Here is an 18,549-nt window from a genome sequence, read left to right as displayed (position 1 = left end):
GGGACTTACACATAGTCTAATCAAACAAACAATAGTCAATAACTCTTTCGTGTAGTTTATTTATCAAAGGGGTAATCAAAACACCGGAGCAGAAATGCGCACAGGTAAATCACAGGTGACGTTATATCAGATTTAACAGCAGATTTCATGCAGATAATGTTAAACCAGGGTTTTGCCTTTGATAACCAAACGTGTCTATGCTAATCTATATCCAAAAGAGGGAAAGTGAGAAGCTAAAGGGAGGAGGAACAGCTGAGCTCTACCCAAATCACGCCACAAAAGGGGACCGCACACTTGACTCGGCTTACGGTTCTGTAGAGACTCGGTCCGACTGGTCCTTGTCCGCGGACGAGATCCGTAGCGAGGCGTCGCGTGGAGCGGTGTGGCGGCGAAGGTTCGTGAAGCGAGCGGCGGCCGTGGAGCTGGCGGCGGTCGGGGAGCGATGCGTCGCGTGGAGCGGAGGAGGCTGCGACGTGCTGTAAGGTCCTTGGCGCCGGGGAGCGGTGTGCTGCGCCGGGGAGCGAGGGGTCGCGTGGAGCGGTGTGCTGCGCCGGGGAGCGAGGGGTCGCGTGGAGCGGTGTGCTGCGCCGGGGAGCGAGGGGTCGCGTGGAGCGGTGTGCTGCGCCGGGGAGCGAGGGGTCGCGTGGAGCGGTGTGCTGCGACCTCCTTGAAGCGGCGGCGGCAACGGAGGTAATATCCGAGAGTTCCTTAGCGGTAGAACGCTTTAGCGGCGTGTTAGCTCCTCACGCGGCCTTTACTCAGATGAGGACGTAGCGCCGATCCACGTAAACGGCGTAGATTACTTCAAAAAGAAAAGAAACGAAGTAGCAAAGAAAGTCTCTGTCCGGTTTCGCGCTTAAGCGTAGTTCCAGGTAGTTCCAGGTGGTTTCAGGTGGTTTCAGAGTCCAGGGCTAGCATGGCCTTGTCGACCACGTGACGGACGGATTTTGTTGAGACAAAGGAAAAGTGAAAGGCGCTTCCAGGAGAGAAGACAAAGGGGATGAGAAGAAGAGAACAAGAGGAGAACCAAGAGAACGTTTCTAGCTTGGAGCGTCCTTTTGATACCGGGCCCGCAGGGCATGCTGGGAGCGAAAGGGGCGGGCGCTACTGCGCAGACTTCCCGTTTAACATTTCCTGGTCGAGAAAATAAAGCTAGAGTAACGTAAATAATGGCAAAACATTTAAACCCTGTTTTAACATTTACACGTTAAACACTTTTGGGCAGTTCGTACACATTATTTCTTGAGGTAGATACATTTTACATTTTCTTTCACCTGTGAAAGCATTGGGAATATAAAACCTTAAACAGTGGAAAAATACGTAACACAAGAGGAAACATGCGGTGTACGGAGTTGATTCGGACAAACATTCATGGCATAATCACATAAAACAGTTCATCGGGGCGTCCTCCTGTAAGACTGTCCTCCTGTAAGACACACAAGTCACAGCAGCTCCCCTGCGGTGAGGGACAGAGGGAGAACGGAAACCCCCCAATGTTCAAAGAGAGATTTTCTGTTATCTGGCCGTGGAATGTCCATCTCCATTCCCCTACAACTGTATAATAATACTCAATTTTATTAAAACGTCACCGTGAACACATGTATATGACGCAAACTTTACCGCACTGTGGCTCCTCCCGCTTTCAGACTCGCGATCTGAGACAGCAGCGGGTCTCGTCATGTCAACACAGCGTCCTACATGTGTCATGCCGTTTTTGACAATCGATTGACGAGTGATCAGAACTTTTAGACGCTTTGGTTATACAATTGAACCCACATTTTTGTATCGCATGTGTGTGTGTGTGCGTGTTTGTGTGTGTGTGTGTGTGTGTGTACTCGAGTGTCAGATTAAGTGTCTCTCCTCGTTCGGCCGATGAACTGATTTGCGCCTTTAGTGAAGTGTCTGGAATGATCGATGTTGACGTTAGAGAGGAGTTAATGAAGATGGAAAAACAGCCCGGCGAGCCTCCTGGACACAGCAAGACCACACGCTCTGACCGGCAGGACCACACACTCTGACCGGCAAGACCACACGCTCTGACCGGCAGGACCACACACTCTGACCGGCAAGACCACACGCTCTGACCGGCAAGACCACACGCTCTGACCGGCAGGACCACACACTCTGACCGGCAGGACCACACGCTCTGACCGGCAAGACCACATGCTCTGACCGGCAAGACCACACGCTCTGACCGGCAGGACCACACGCTCTGACTGACAAGACCACACGCTCTGACCGGCAGGACCACACGCTCTGACTGACAAGACCACACGCTCTGACCGGCAGGACCACACGCTTTGACCGGCAAGACCACACGCTCTGACCGGCAAGACCACACGCTCTGACTGACAAGACCGGCAAGACCACACGCTCTGACCGGCAGGACCACACGCTCTGACCGGCAGGACCACACGCTCTGACTGAGAAGACCACACGCTCTGACCGGCAAGACCACACGCTCTGACTGACAAGACCACACGCTCTGACCGGCAGGACCACACGCTCTGACCGGCAGGACCACACGCTCTGACCGGCAAGACCACACGCTCTGACCGGCAAGACCACACGCTCTGACTGACAAGACCACACGCTCTGACCGGCAGGACCACACGCTCTGACTGACAAGACCACACGCTCTGACCGGCAAGACCACACGCTCTGACCGGCAGGACCACACGCTCTGACCGGCAAGACCACACGCTCTGACCGGCAGGACCACACGCTCTGACTGACAAGACCACACGCTCTGACCCACACTTGTTTGATGGACCCTCGTCACTGTCGTCGCCATCGTTGTCTCTGAGCGGAAACACCAGCCTTGCAACGTTTAATACACCAATTATACACAATAATACATAAAAAAACATGAATAATACACAATAATACAGTAATAATACAAAATAATACAGTAATAATACAGTAATAATACACAATAATACAGTAATAATACACAATAATACAGTAATAATACACAATAATAAAGTAATAATACATTTGTACACATTTATACACATGAATACAGTGCCACAATTATCCTCATATTTCTCCAGTGCTCTCGTCTCAGGCACATACAAGTTCCGTGTTCATTTAAAAAACTGAAACTGATTATTATATTTATATATTAATAAATACACACTTGTTCTAATGTGAAGTGTAAACCAGGCTCTACTTCATCTGCTCCAGACTACAGTTTGCACTAGAAGATTAAACGCTTTCTCGTCCTGTTGACTTCCTCAGTGTTTTATATTCACACTGAAGCTCGAGTCTGTCCCACCCGCTGTAATTAAAGCTTGTGCCAATTATACAAAGCTCTTACATTGTCTGTGTTTGCATAATTAGAGAGCGTGAAAAACATCTCTCCCATGATAATGGAGATGAGAGCGATCAGAAGACGAGACGCATTATTGTTTCATAATGTGACCTTTGTTTAAAGTGCTACTGATCCTGGTTCTGGTTCTGGTTCTGGTTCTGGTCCTGGTCCTGGTCCTGGTGTCTTCACTCTCACTGTATTGATCTGTAAAAATGCAGATGCAACTCACGATTCACTCTGGAGATAACTCACTCTGAGCAGATGTGAACAGTGGTGGGTGAATTGCCCGTTTAGCGTGTGACATGTGACATCATTGCTCGTGTCATACAAACACATCACACTGTTTTATTTATGAAGACGCATCACGCTCAATCTATTTATCGCATTTGCATGAGAGGTAAACACATTTCTCTACAGCAGATCCATGTGTGAGGGAGCAAACAACATGAAGAAGAGCTAATGATACTACACACTCTTTAGGCTCAATGAAAAAAACCTGAATTAAACTTAAATAGGAAAGGAAATAATTTATAAATATAGCCGCAAGCGGCGATGATCGGCCCTCACCACGCAAGAGGAGGGGTCGCTAACGCGCCCCAATTTTCTTTTTATTACACCTACTGCTTTCTTTCCTGTGCTTTACATATAAAGGGAAAAGTTTGCAGCTGCAAATTTTGATTCTGACTAACTTTTGATGACCCACTCCTGAAGATGAGTCTCACAAAATTTTAGGTTAATTGGGCCCTTGGAGGAGTTTGTAAAAGTATAAAGTGTAAGCATGTTCACATTTCAGAGATCTGGCGATTTCCCCATTGGAATAACATGGGAGGTTTCCGTCATCGCTACGGCAAAGCCGTAACAATTATGACATGGGTCTCATTGACTTTTTTGATCGAGATGCCAAAATTGAATTTTGTGTCAAATTTCGTAAAATTTCGCAAAACTAAACATTTCAGCCTCCATATAAAATCTGTCGGGGGCGCTGTTGCGCCAAATTTATCAATTTCACTTGCACAGAGGCCGTGAGAGATATCAAAGTAATTTGAATAACTTTGAATGTCCCACTCCTCACCATTTTCACAAAATTTCAGAGTTTGTAAAAGTACGACATTTGGAAAAACGAGTCATGCTTAGCCATTTTCGACCCAATATGGCCGACATTTGGTTGGGTGGACGGCGTTGCCATATTAATATTTTTTACTTCTCTTGTCACCATCTACCTCTGCGCCAAATTTCATTATTCTACGATCAGGTTTTTTTTGGGTCATTTCCTTTCTCTCAATGCATTTTTGGTACATTTGGTATTTTTGGTACATTTCTGACGCGCCGATTTTTTTAATTTTAGAAAAGGGAGATTTTTAGAGGTGTGCAAACTTTTCTGACTTTTTGTCAATGTTCACTGGGTGAAAAATAGGTGGATTGGTCACAAGAAGAAGAAGAAAGAAAGAAAGAAGAAGAATATTCCGATCCGAAAACAATGTTTCCCATTTTTCAAATATCATAAACTATACATTTTCGGAAAGCGCGCTTTCCTACCTCATGGTGTTGGTCCCTGGTCACTGACGGGTACTTTCGTTAATTTTGAGTGGGGTCCGCCCACTTTGTGTTTTTGGCCCTCTTATAGAATGTCAAAATTGTATTCTCCACCTCGGTGGAACGAAACTAAACGATAGAAATTCTAGCCGATGGCCTAAACGTTTATATCGTTCCCATCGTGAAATGTGGATTATTTTAGCTCATGGTCCGAAAGTGCCCAAAGCCGGCCCAAAGTGATCGCTCTCATCCTCTCTTCTTCTTCTCTCCTTCAGGATTGGCGTGAGGCCCCCCCGCTGCCCCCTCAGGCCGTGCGGAGGCGTTACTCCGGCCCGCTGCTACTGCCCCCTCTGTCTCGGAGGCACTCGTGTCAGGAGCGGTTCTTGGATTCGCGGCGGCCCGGTCTGTCGACGCACAACCTGCCCCTGGCGCACCACTCGCCCCACGCTCTGACCCCCGACCTGACCCACGCCCTGGCCCCCAACCTGGCCCATCTGGAGGTGCTCTACTCCAAGGCCCTGGCCAGCCACGACGAGCTACGGTCAGTGTGGTTCGCCTCGTGGTCACTGCTGTTTGAGAATCGTTTGAGGTCACGGTCTGACATGGTTTGACGCAGAGCCACATGAACCACATCCTGTTGTCCTTACAAAATAAAAGCTGTTATATTTACTGCTGCGGCGAGAGTCTTATTGTGAAAGAGACTAACAGCATCAGAGGAATAACTGAATGGCTGTTCTCTCACTTCTGATTGTGTTGTATTGATTATACATTCTGTATATGATTCTGAAGTTGTTGAGGATGATTTAATTTGAAATGGATTATTCTAAAGACTCTCGAAGTCAGTGCAGATGGAAATACTGAAGATACTGGAGAATTGTACATTATAATTTAGTATTTTTGTCATGGCTTTGCATTGACAGAGTTGCTCAGTTTGTCTCTCTCACTACAGAGAGTTTACCAAATGTAAAGCCAGTGGAAACATGAAGATCAACAGACCTAAAACTACTAAAATACTTCTTAAAAATAATCATCTTAAAACGCACTAGAACGCAGGAACTGATGCACGCTTCTGTACATTTTCCTTTGTGAAGTAACGTAATAACATACACATAAACACTGCCCCTGGTGTTCACCAGACGCTAGGTTTTTATATTCTCAATCTCAGACAACTGAAGCTGGATCATTTTCTGTCCTGTTTCTCCAATAACAAATATATTTACATCTTTTTACAAATGCCCTTCCAAACACATCTAAAGTCCACGAGATCCTGAAGACCAGATGCGTTTGTGGGCGTGTTCAGTCATTGAGGCGGTGCTGTCGTGAGCTTCACCTGCATCTGTGAGTCACGCCTGGCTCCTCCCCCTCATGCAGGCTTTTAGATAGAGACCCGTCTTCCCGTATTATGGACGGGGTATTTTAAAATGTGGACGGCCATTTTATTAATAAATCTTAGAAAAAAGGGAATATTATCATTAAATCGAGCCGGGAAGCATTTGACAATAGTCCGCCATGACGGTTTACTGTTTACAAGTGAAAATTTCGACGACATTTGTGTGATTGGCTGTCCACCTAGTCGGCCCCCGTGCTTTCAAATCCTATCTAAAAGCCTGCCCTCGCCGTAAATGACCTCGGACGACACGCGTGTGAGTCACGCCTCGTTCAGGAGAGACCGAAACCGACGCAGCACCAGAGCTAAATCCTTAGAGTGTCGTTCTGGAGGCGTTCAGATGTTCATGTGAGCCTTGGACATGAGTTTCCTGGTCCTCAGCCTCAGTCCGGACGCAGGTTTGGTCTGGTCAGAAGAGGACCCGGGGCAATCCCACACAGACTCTGGACGTGCGATGACTCAGTGCAAGTGGACGTGTTGTTTTCCTCCGCGCTCACACGTGTCACCGGTCTTTTCTAAACGGTGTCTAAATACCACGAGGAGCGTCCATCACAAACCACGAGCCTCTGGGAGAAGGTCAGGTCCATCTGTCAGAGACACCGTTCAGAGACGCCGTTCAGAGACGCCGTGGGTTTGTTAAGAGCGGCCACTAAAGGTCACTAAAGGTGGCTAACGGTCACTAAAGGAAGGAATGTCACGATCGTTGTGAGGGGAAATTCTGCAATCTTAGAATACGTTGATAACCTGCCTACCATTTAACACAGCAGATTATTGTGAAAACGAAATATAACGGCCACAAATGGATTACATATAATATGTAATATAACATATAATAATAACATAATTTCATTTTAGTGGCACCTCATTGTTTCTCTTCATAAAACGGGTCAGACACATATGACTAAAACACAATTATATTTCAGATTTGACTCAACATTTTGCCGTTTGTGTAAAGTTTATAATTGTACTTCCTGGTTGGAAGTGAGCACAGATATGACACATGGTCATTCCACAGCTGTTACCATAGCAACCAGACTGTAAACAACAGCCAAACTCCACATAAATGACACAACAGTTCTGACCTGACACACAATAATACCATAAAACACCTCTATTTAGTGGTTTAAACTGATGACATCACAAAGGGACTCAGCTCTAATTTCTGTCATTTTAATGTTTTATTTTCCAAATTTTCTTCCCAAACTGCAACTTAACAGAAGTCAAACTGTGATGAATGTTTCCGTATAAAGTGACACAGCTGCACTTTTGTGGCTCACGTTGCGGCATATGCACTTCAATCCTCGAAATAACGGGTCGGACACGGTCAATGACTGATGCAAAAATCAGTTTTGACCGACTCCAAAATCAAGGCTCCGGACATACTGACCGACGCAAATTTTTCGCTGCAATATATTTTTAATTGGCAAAAACAGCGTGGTGAACATGCCCAAAGCGATTCTTATGCACAAACTGGGTGCGCTACACTACTGTACAGCTGCGGAAGCAGCGGAACGCATGTGCGCACTGAGAAACACCACGCTGCCGCTGTCAAACACAAACCAAAACCAGCGGCTGCAAGGACACTCCCTCTCAAGAAATGGATTGATGATGATCTCGCTAAGTTTTGTGCCCGTGACTGGTAGAGCAGTCCTTCTCAAATAGTGGGGCAACACGTCGGAGGAGTTTGATCGTCAGACGCTTTGGACGCTTCACCAGAGCGGCCCAGAGGGAGAGGGAAGGAAGAGGATACGGGTAGTTCCAGAGCGTAATCTAACTAGGCCGTGACCCCAAGCTCAAAAGATGCTCAGAAATAGAGTTTCGTACCGAAAAATCGGGCACTAACTAATTTTATCATTTTTGTAATCTCAAATATATGGTCCTTACCGCCTGAAACTTGCACAATAGCGAGATACAAGACCCTGAAGTTGGGTAAATGCTCAGATATGTGACTTTTTGGCATGTTTGCCATTTTCAAGTTACTATTACTAGATAACTAAAATAGATGGAAATCTCAAACTCGATCAGAACTTACACATTGGTACAAATAAAAGGATTCCAAAGTATCATCAATGTAGCTTTATCATTTTAGACATGAATACAAGTGAAAAGTGCCACAAAATCCAATTTTCAAAAACAGCTATTAAAACTTTTGAAGTTTTTTGCCACATTTCACAATTAACTTTCTCAAAATATTAATCTTTTTCAACATCAGTGTAGAATTGCTGAAAGTTGGGCAAGTCAGAAATGATAATTTTAGCATTTTGCCACTTTCAGTAAATTGTACTTGTATCAATATCAAAGAGAAACAGCTTAAACTTTTTCAGCACTTACACTTTGATACTTATAAGAGGAATGTATGGTAAAAAATTTAAGATTTATTTATATCACAAACAAAAATAATCAATCCCTGCAGTGTACAAGACTCTTTTTCTCTCCAAGCTAATGCCATGACCTTCGTGTGGTTGAGCAGTTTCCTCTGGTGTTGAGTCATCATCTCCTCTATCTGTATCTGATTCTGTCCCAGTACCAGTACCAGAGGAAAATGGTAAAGTGTCAACAACATCACCTGCGTGTCCACAAACACAAGCTCACTGTTGTTCCGGCGGTGAGGGTTATGGAAATGCAGCTGTGGGTAATCGTTTTGTAGATGATACCTGAGGTTGTCAGTCCTGAAATTAAAAAAAAAAAACTGGGTCAGTTTACAGACATATGATACAGATGACTGAGACGTACCAACGGTGATATCAGCAGCTCCAAGCTTTTCAGAATTCCCACAGTGAGGGAAGAAGTTCAAAAATTTAGGATGAGGATAAATTCAACTGTATATATTCACTTCTCCCTTTGGACTTTATCCTTCATTGTGGGATTTTTATTTGATCAACCTTAACCTCTACTATTCATCAGTCTGTGAGAGCCCAGCACTGTGTATACGACACACATGTCCCCCATTGTGTGGACTAATAAAGGCTCATCTTATCTTATCTTATTAATTAACGTACCTGAATTCACTGATGTCTTGTCCTTCTTTCCGTTTAACAAGTTTGATGAAGAGCTGAACCAACTTTGTCATCCGAATTCTTGACCAACAATTATTCGTTCATCAATAACCGTCTTGCAGAATTCTTCATACACACTGCCAAACTCTGTGATGACACTTGATGGCCTATTAATTAAAAAGAAAATGGATTAAGGTTTGTATTACATTTCCACATTACCAAAAAAAAAGAATTGTCATGTACCGCTGCACAGAAACATCACACACTTAATACAATACGGCATGAATCTGTCCCTGACACTACAACAATATTTCTATGAGAAAAAAAAAAAAAAAGTATTATTTTTTTCAGCAATCGTATATTATTAGTTGGTACTGTTGTGGAAAAATATAATCTGGCCGTTTGCCTTTTTCAATTTTTTGCCAATTACAGTACCAGTATGTTGATTTATTGTAATTTAAATTATGAATTGTGACAATCATACACAGAATTATACAGCTTCTCACATTCAATATAAAACCACCTTTTATATATTTCCAAGACAAAGGTTGCGTCGTGGTTATGTCAAACGCACCTTCCATGATGTTTGATCAAGAATCTTGTGTATTCTCTGTAGCATGACTTATGGTAATGTACTTCAATGGCAACACAGTCCTTATCTCTAATATTACATAGAATATTTTCATCAGATTTCTTCTCTGCAGCTTTGTAGAGCAGACCTTGAAAGAAAGAGACAGACATGTGCAAAAAATGATAAATTTTTAGGTTCTAAATAATTGATTGTAATAATTGTAATAATTGAATAAACACATACCAGCACTTTCTGTTTTCGCCTGGACAGATCTGTCTCTTCCACGCTTCCCATAGACTTTGTTGAATCTTTCAGCCTTACAACAGACTATGCATTGTCTGGGTAAAACTTGCTGTGAAGTGTGTGGCTCTGATGATGATGAAAGTTTGGCAGATTTTGATCGTAGTCTTTTTAGAGAGATCAATGCAGCAATCGATGCCTTCCTCTTTCTTTCATTTTCAGTCTGTTCTTTCTCAAATTGTCTCTGTGCACCGGTTATTCTTTTCTTGTCAGTAAACCGTCTGTAGCAAGTGGAATCCAAATTCACAAAGGACCAATGTTTACGCACATTTGCTGGAGGTTTCCCAGCGTTCTTATGTGAATGATTCACAAGGAATTCCTGTATCGACACCTTTTTACCAGGAGATTTTGGCCTTCCTTATGTCTTCAGAGCTGTCCTCATTCGCCAGTGACATGCCGCATACTAAAGGTTGTTTACATCGCGTAGTAATACTGACCGACAACCGGCGTTCACCTTATTGGTACAAATGGCCTCACATGACGTTGACACCCCGTGGCCGATGTGCACATGCGAAAGACATAACCCTGCAAATAAACGCTTTTATCTCAAAATTGACAGGGATTTCGATGGAGAACTTTTTCCTGAGCTTTCTTTGTGTAATATCCAAGAACGTGATCTTAACAGATTTTAGTGCCCAAATTTTCGGACCGAGCTTGAACGATGTGGCTTTGGGGTCATGGCCTAAACCTATAAATGCTTTTCTGTTCTTCACAAATCTGTTTGTTGTTGGCGTGAGCCAAAGGAAAGTTTCAAGCCCCTCCCCCGAGCGTTACCATGGAGACCATCTCACTAATAAATTATATAACGCTTAAAAGAGCTACAATGAGGGGCCAATAAGCATACTTTTATATTATTTAATCCATTTGTGGCAATTTTATTTTTAAATGAATACTCTGCATTAAATAGTAGTGAAGTTAATTGTTTAAAACTGTGACTGATTCAGAATTAGCCATGACGGGTACCAATCATTTGGAACCTGTCATGTTGACAGGGACGTAAAAACAATTATTTCAAGGCTTGCACTTTTGTGGCTCACGTTGCGGTTTATTCACTTTTGTGGTTGCGGTATATTCACTTTTCCGGCATTCACGTTCCGGTATATGCACTTTTGTGGTTCACGTGGCGGTATATGCACTTTTGTGGTTCACGTGGCGGTATATGCACTTTTGTGGTTCACGTGGCGGTATATGCACTTTTGTGGTTCACGTGGCGGTATATGCACTTTTGTGGTTCACGTGGCGGTATATGCACTTTTGTCGTTCATGTTGCGGTATATTCGGTATATTACGGCGTTCACAGACACGTTTCTGCACTTTTCTGAGGGACCATCGTCAGTGGGACACCGGGACAAAACGAGCTGAAGAATCACTCTGTGGCGATCACTTATTGACTCGAGTATTGATCGTCTCTGAGCGAATGAGGCTCGTGAGGACGCTGGAAATGAATCGGCTTCGGATCAATTCTACTCATTCCACACGTCGCACGAGACGAAACGCCGCTCGTAACGACCTCAGCTGAACCATCTGTTTCCGGCTCTGACTCACCTTCCCCCGTTTCACAAATACTTTCAAAAGCAGCGGCCAAAGTGTTTTTGTGTAGATTTTTTATGAATACTGTACACATGAATACACATATAATCAGGCGTGGGCGATATCATAGGCAAGGCAAGTTTATTTGTACAGCACATTTCATACACAAGGCAATTCAAAGCACTTCTCACAGCAGGAAAAATGCATTCAAATTACAAAGAAATTACAGAAATAGAAATACAATAAAATTAACTAATTAAAAACAATTTTAGTCATAAAAGAGAAGAGTGCAAAGAAAAATAATTTCAGTCATATGCACAGCTAAACAAAACTGTTTTTAGCTTAGATTTTAACATCGTCAGAGTAGAAGCCTGTCTCACATCTTCAGGAAGACTGTTCCAGATTTTAGCTGCATAAAACTGAAACACAGATTCCCCATGTTTAGTCCTGACTCTGGCACCAGCAGGAGGCCGGTCCATGTTTAGTCCTGACTCTGGCACCAGCAGGAGGCCGGTCCATGTTTAGTCCTGACTCTGGCACCAGCAGGAGGCCGGTCCATGTTTAGTCCTGACTCTGGCACCAGCAGGAGGCCGGTCCCTGAGGTCCTCAGAGTCCGAGATGGTTCATATGGCACTAACATGTCTGAGATGTACTTTGGTGCTAGGCCATGGAGAGACTTGTACACAAGCAGAGCTGCTTTAAAGTCTCTTCTCTGAGCCGCAGGAGCCAGTGCAGAGACCTGAGAACAGGACTAATGTGATCATACTTCCTGGTTCTAGTCAGGACCCGAGCAGCAGCGTTCTGGATGTACTGCAGCTGTTTTACAGCTCGTTTGGAGAGGCCAGTGAGCAGGCCGTTACAGTAGTCTAATCTACTGGAGACAAACGCATGGAGAAGTCTCTCTAAATCTGGTTTTGACACTATATTTTTGATTTTGGCAATGTTTTTTAGATGGTAAAACGCTGCCGATGTTATTGATTTGATGTGGCTGTTAAAGTTCAAGTCTTAGTCCATTATTACCCCCAGATTTCTAACTTGGTTTGTAGGTTTTAGAGCGAGACTCTGGAGGTGACTACTAACACTTTCTCTTTGTTTCTGTGGGACAAAAATGATGATTTCAGTCTTTTCTGAGTTCAGCGGGAGAAAGTTGTTTTGCATCCACAAACTGATCTGTTGGATGCAGTGACAGAGTGAATCCACTGGTCCAAATTCACCTGCCGACAGTGAAACATAGATCTGACTCGTCTGCATAATTGTGATAGGACACATTTTCACTGTGTATCAGCTGACCTGTGGAGGAGTGGTCCCCAAACTACGGCCTGCGGGCCACATCCGGCCCGTTGGGCCTTTCAATCCGGCCCACCAAGCTTGTCCAAGTTATATTAAAAAAAAAATAACAAAAAAAATAAAAAAAATAAAAATAAAATATATATATATATATATAATTTTTATTTTTTTGCCGTAGGCTTTATTAGACAGTAGATGGAATGAGAAAGAAAGGAAGGGGAATGATGAGAGAGAAAGGACGATTCAAACTCACGAGTTGAGTGGCTGTGTTAGGCTGGCCGTTCATTTTACCTTTTGCCTGTAATGCCTACATTTCCCCAAGAGATGGCCACTGTTCCCTCTAAGCTGCGCGCCTGCGCAGCTGCGCACTGCTGCACATAGAGCACTGCTCGCACTTAGTGCGCGCACAAGAAAATCTATGGCGCGCAGAAAATAAAATTCACCACAAATGGCCACCGGGGCCAATCAAGCAGGACGCGCAAGTGTTTGACACTGAAGAAGACTCTTGTGGACAGTAGAAGACAGTAGATAATTAATCATTATTTAATGCATTTGGAAAACAATTTGTACATTGAGCCTTGCATTTGTTGCTTTGTTACAAGTTACAGGTCAATTATTGCATGTAATCTATAGTAATTCATTAGTTCACACAAACACACCATATTTTCCTGGCCCGGCCCCTCGGCCAAATATTCGAACCCAATGTGGCCCTCGAGTCAAAAAGTTTGGGGACCACTGATGTAGAGGTTGAACAGAAGGGGACCCAGGACTGACCCTTGGGGCACTCCACAGGTCAGGGGCATGTGGTCTGAGACACAGCTACCAATTTCAACAAAGTACTTCCTGTCTTCCAGATAGGACCTTAATCAGTTTAGGGCGGGGCCAGTGATGCCCACCCAGTCCTCTGTAAGAGGATACCGTGATCAACAGTGTCAAAAGCAGCACTCAGATCTAACAGAATTAAGACTGAGGCTTTTCCCGTGTCAGTGTTCAGGCGGATGTCATTTGTCACCTTGACAAGAGCAGTCTCAGTGCTGTGATGAGGTCTAAAACCTGACTCAAAAACATCTAATGAGTTGTTTATTAAGAGGAAATCTGTGAGCTGTTGGTAAACAACCTTTTCAAGGACTTTGCCCCAAAATGGCAGATTAGAGATGGGCCGGTAATGACTCAGTACTGCGGCATCAAGACTGCTCTTCTTTAGGAGAGGCTTTATGACCGCAGTTTTCAAAGACATTGGGAATGTTCCAGATTGAAGCGACATGTTAACTATGTGAGTGAGTGGTGCAACAAACTGTTCAGCACAGACTTTAGAAATTTGGAGGGTCACACATCAAGGCAGCATGAACTCAGACTGGTGATGATCTCCTGGACAGTTTTGTCAGTTACAGGTACAAAGTGAGTCAGCGCTAAGTGTCTAGGTGGTTTTAGGTTATTTTTTTGTAATTTTTAATGCCCTGCACTTTGTCATTAAAGAATAATGCAAACTTATTACACTTGGATTTGGAAATGAGTTCTAACTGAAGCTGAGCTGGAGGGTTTGTTCATCTGTTACTGTGGCAAACAGGACACGCCAGTTGTTACTGCAGCTTCAGATTATTTCAGAAAAATATCTTCATAGCATGTTTTCACGTTCAGAATGTGCTAAAATGTGTCTGTAAATGTCTGAAGTGAACGGACTGTAAAATAAACCACAAACATGCAGAAAGATCACTTCCCAAGAGGGATATCCAAAAATATTTGATATATCGTGATATATTTTGTTCGTACAGTATCGATATCGTGGGCTGCTGTATGGATACGTCACCAAGAGCATTTTTGTTGTTGTTGCATTTAAAGGATTTGGTGTTTTCATTTGTCATTTGACATTTATTGACATGAATGATTGAAGTGACAGGTGTTATTCAGATGTTATGAAGTGGTTGTAAACCCTCATTCGTCCAGCAGGGATCCATCATAGAAAACGCTTCCGTTGTATCATCTGTTTCGACTCATCCAAGAGTCATTCTCAATCTGTGTCAATCAGCATCAGAATGTCCAGCGCTGATCCCGCCCCATGGCCTCATAACGCTGCTGTAAACTGAGGGAATATTGAACCTTAAACAGAAGCGTCTGTGGAGAGCGTGAAATCCCTGTTTTTATAACACTTTAAGACAAAAACTGGTCCATCCTGAGAACAAGATGCCTCCTGGTCCCTGGCCCTGGTCCTTGATCCCTGGTCCTGGTCCCTAAGTCCTGGCCCTGATCCTGGTCCCTGATCCTGGTCCCTGGCCCTGGTCCTGGTCCTGGTCCTTGATCCCTGGTTCCTGGCCCTGATCCTGTTCCCTGTTCCCTGTTCCTGGTCCTTGGTACCATGCGACTAATGACTTGTGTGTCGTCTTTTCTGAGCGAAACTGATGCTGTTGTTTTTGTGTCAAGTCGAGAGAGAAAAAAAAATTAGAGAGTGAAAGAGAAACGAGAAAGCAAGAAAGGGAGGAAAAGAGAGCGAATGAAAGGAATAGAGAGAGAAAGAGTAGAGCAGAAGGAGAAAGAAGAAGAAGCAAAGAGAAAAGAAGGAAAAGAAGGAAGAAGGAAAAGAAGGAAGGAAAGAGACAAGCAGAGGGACAAAGCATGGAGAGGGAGAGAGAGAAGAGAAAAACAAGTGGGATTGAGAGGGATAAATGAAAGGGCAAAGGGAGAAAGAGAGAAGGAAGGAGAGAGAGAGAGAGTGAGAGAGAGAGGAGTAAACAGCAAAAACATTTAATCATTCACACAGAAAAACAAATGTATTCACAACAAACCAAGGGAAATAAATGAGCTACGAGGAGAGAGAAAGAGAGAGGAGGGAGGAAAGAGAGAGAGAGAGGAGAGAGGATCAGAGTGAGATCAGCTGCTTCACTGCTCGCAGCCGTCAGTCGCCTCTTCAGGACCGGCTCGTGTGGACAGCGCCATGCTCTCCTCTCGCTCGCTCCGACGCTGACTCCCCCCTGGACTCCCCCCGACCCCGGAACACGAGCTGGTCGAGACGGGGCGAGCCGCCGGGGCAAACGAGCCACGACATGGAGTGCACCGCGCTGAGCCGAGAGGGCGCGGGACTGGCCAAACCGCCCAAGCACCTGTGGCGCCAGCCCCGGACGCACATCCGGATCAAGCAGCGCTTCAACTCGGACAACGAGCGTTACCTGTGCCGCAACCGCACGCTGGAGAAGCTGCGGCCCGGCCTGAAGAAGCCACGCATGTCCTGGCCCTCCTCGCTCAAACGGTAAGAGAGACGCCGTCGCTAGGTGAGAAACGCCGTGGCCTGGTGAGAGACGCCTTGGCCCGGGGAGAGACGCCGGCGCCCGGTGAGAGATGCCCGGTGAGAGACGCCGGCGCCCGGAGCTGACCTGTCGTGAAGTTTGTGATCTCGCTCCGGCTGAAGTGTGGAACAGTCACTTCCACACTTTTTCCGAAGTGAAAGCCTCAGAAACATCTTTTGTGTCACTCAGAGCAAAGTTACATTTGTACGTTCAACTTCTACAGTGAGTTTTACAGTTTTATTATTAAAATTTTCATCATGTCAAATAAAGCGTTTTAAGTGTAAAAATGTCACATATTAGAGAGATATTTAAATCTGAAAAAGGGACAGAGCTGGGTTTTATTCCCTTTATTTCTCTGTTGTATATTCCGATTTCTTGTTTAGTTTTGAGCAAATCAGATTTAACTGAAATTCGTCATGAAATCATCAAATTTACCCTCATTTCCTGGTGTTAAAACTTGACAACATCTGGCTTTTAGATTAGATTTGAAGTGAATTGCTTCCGTTCGATGCGTCAGAGCCGTCGGTCTGAAATATGCGCCGGAGTTTCTTTTAGATATTCACGTCTCCAGTGGATTTGATTGAAGAATTGAACACTTTTCTGAGTCGATTGGACACTTTTGTCGTCGTCCGAACTGTGCCGCGTTCTGTTTCCTTTACACTCGACTCGTCTCACACCGGAAGCCCGCCCGTCTTTCCGTTTTTCCTTTTCCTTCGCGACATGCTCTCATTTGCATACGAAGTGCCGGACATTGATGCCGCGATGGGACCGGTTTGGGCTTGTCCAGTGGGATCGGTTGAGCCGGCGAATGACTCTTCAAATTCTCACCAAAACACATTTCAATCACTTTCAGTTTCTATTTCATGAACAAAAAGACATTTATTGCCATTAAAACAACAAAAAATATCTTAACAAGTCGTCAATAGAAATGTTCCAAAGACTTAAATGTCCTAAAAGTGTTAAATAACGGTCATTTTTTTACATTTTCTGCCCTGGAATGGAGAAAAGGATCATGGTCTATGTCGTTTTCTTTAACCGTCGCCGCAATAAAACGGTGCATTTCAGCAAAGACGCCGTTAATTTGAAATATTGTGATGATATCGCCACGTGTCAAACGTCGTTACGGTTCCAGAATGTTCCAGAATCTTCCATACGTTTAATACTGCCGTGTCTCAGTGAGAAACATGACATCGTGCACCTTTAAAAACGTCAACATCGACCCGATCCGACTTTGCGAAAACCAGAAACGTCAGAAAAGTTCTATCTGTTGATTTGAAACGCCGACACCTCGAGATTAGCGCGAGCGGCGAGCGACGAGCGACCTCGAGATGAGCGCAAGCGCGAGCAACCTCGAGATGAGCGCGAGCGGCGAGCGATAATGAGACATTTCTACTGTCTCATTTACAGGAGACTCTGGTGTCGGATGCAGGTGTGAAAACCACGTCTGCTGCTTCTGAAACGCAACGAGATACACGTTCATGCTCCGCCCTCTACTCGTTCATGCTCCGCCCTCTAACATGAGCTTTGATGAAGACTATTCAATCCATTCAGCTCTGACGTGTAGCTCAGTGGGACCAACCTTTGACCTTCAGGCGCATGTCGAGGTTCTTTCCATTTATTTTTGTCTCACTTTTGTTTGCCTCAAAATATTGAACACCCCATGTCTGCTGCCCATCAATAAAGGTCACCGCTAGGGATGCGTACCGTTCCGCAGGACCGGATCCGGACTTGTAAAAACGTTTCGGTTCAGGTCCAAAAAAAACGAAACCCCGGTGATTCGGTTCTGGACTCATTAAATATCTACCACTCACATTCTATATCCTTTACGTTCTAGAATCTAAGCCATCTGAAACCTTCCATAGATCGCGAAATTCACGCTAGAAAAGACGTAAACACTGACATCGCTGTCAATGGCGCGCCCGGAGCCATCAGTGACGCACGCGTCTTCCCCGCGGCAGAAGTTGAAGCCGGCGTAATGAGAGACCGAACATTCAGGAAGATCGCTGGCTTAATTGAATCGTTTTAAGCCTCCGCGTGCGTCGCCGCTTGTGCCGCTCCGTGAGTTAGTTTAAGACGCTTGTTAAAGGAGCCGGTTGTGCTTTGGTTTGGGTGTAAATATTGTAACTTCTCGCTCAGGTCAGTAATGCTGGTTTAGTGCTCACAAGTGTCACTATATTTCTTGAAAAGAGTTGGTTACTGTTGGCCGTAACCATGGTGATGGAACAGGAACATCAAAAACTACCTCGTCTCCTGAGCCCGCTCTTAGCTCTGCCCCAGAGACCACGCGCACGCACTAGAGACTAGGGTCGCTACAATATGAATAAAATAACTGTTATGTTGTGATGTAGCATTTA

The 18,549-nt window shown here is 44.6% G+C and overlaps 1 protein-coding gene across 1 annotated transcript in view; it reads left to right on the top strand.

The window, feature by feature from the left end:
- The window catches only part of LOC140353611 (3',5'-cyclic-AMP phosphodiesterase 4C-like), a 110,010-nt gene that overhangs the window by 24,591 nt on the left and 66,870 nt on the right, over positions 1-18,549 (top strand). Inside the window, exon 3 of the mRNA XM_072438257.1 lies at positions 5,122-5,387. Within this exon, the coding sequence (XP_072294358.1) occupies positions 5,122-5,387 (266 nt within the window). The remainder of the gene's footprint in view (positions 1-5,121; positions 5,388-18,549) is intronic.

Source organism: Eucyclogobius newberryi, unplaced genomic scaffold (assembly GCF_026437365.1).
Source record: "Eucyclogobius newberryi isolate DKJ021-1_F unplaced genomic scaffold, fEucNew1.0.hap1 SCAF_9, whole genome shotgun sequence".
NCBI classification, from domain to species: domain Eukaryota; kingdom Metazoa; phylum Chordata; class Actinopteri; order Gobiiformes; family Gobiidae; genus Eucyclogobius; species Eucyclogobius newberryi.
Note: the sequence above shows the minus strand (reverse complement) of the source record. Positions and strands in the feature narration are given on the sequence as shown.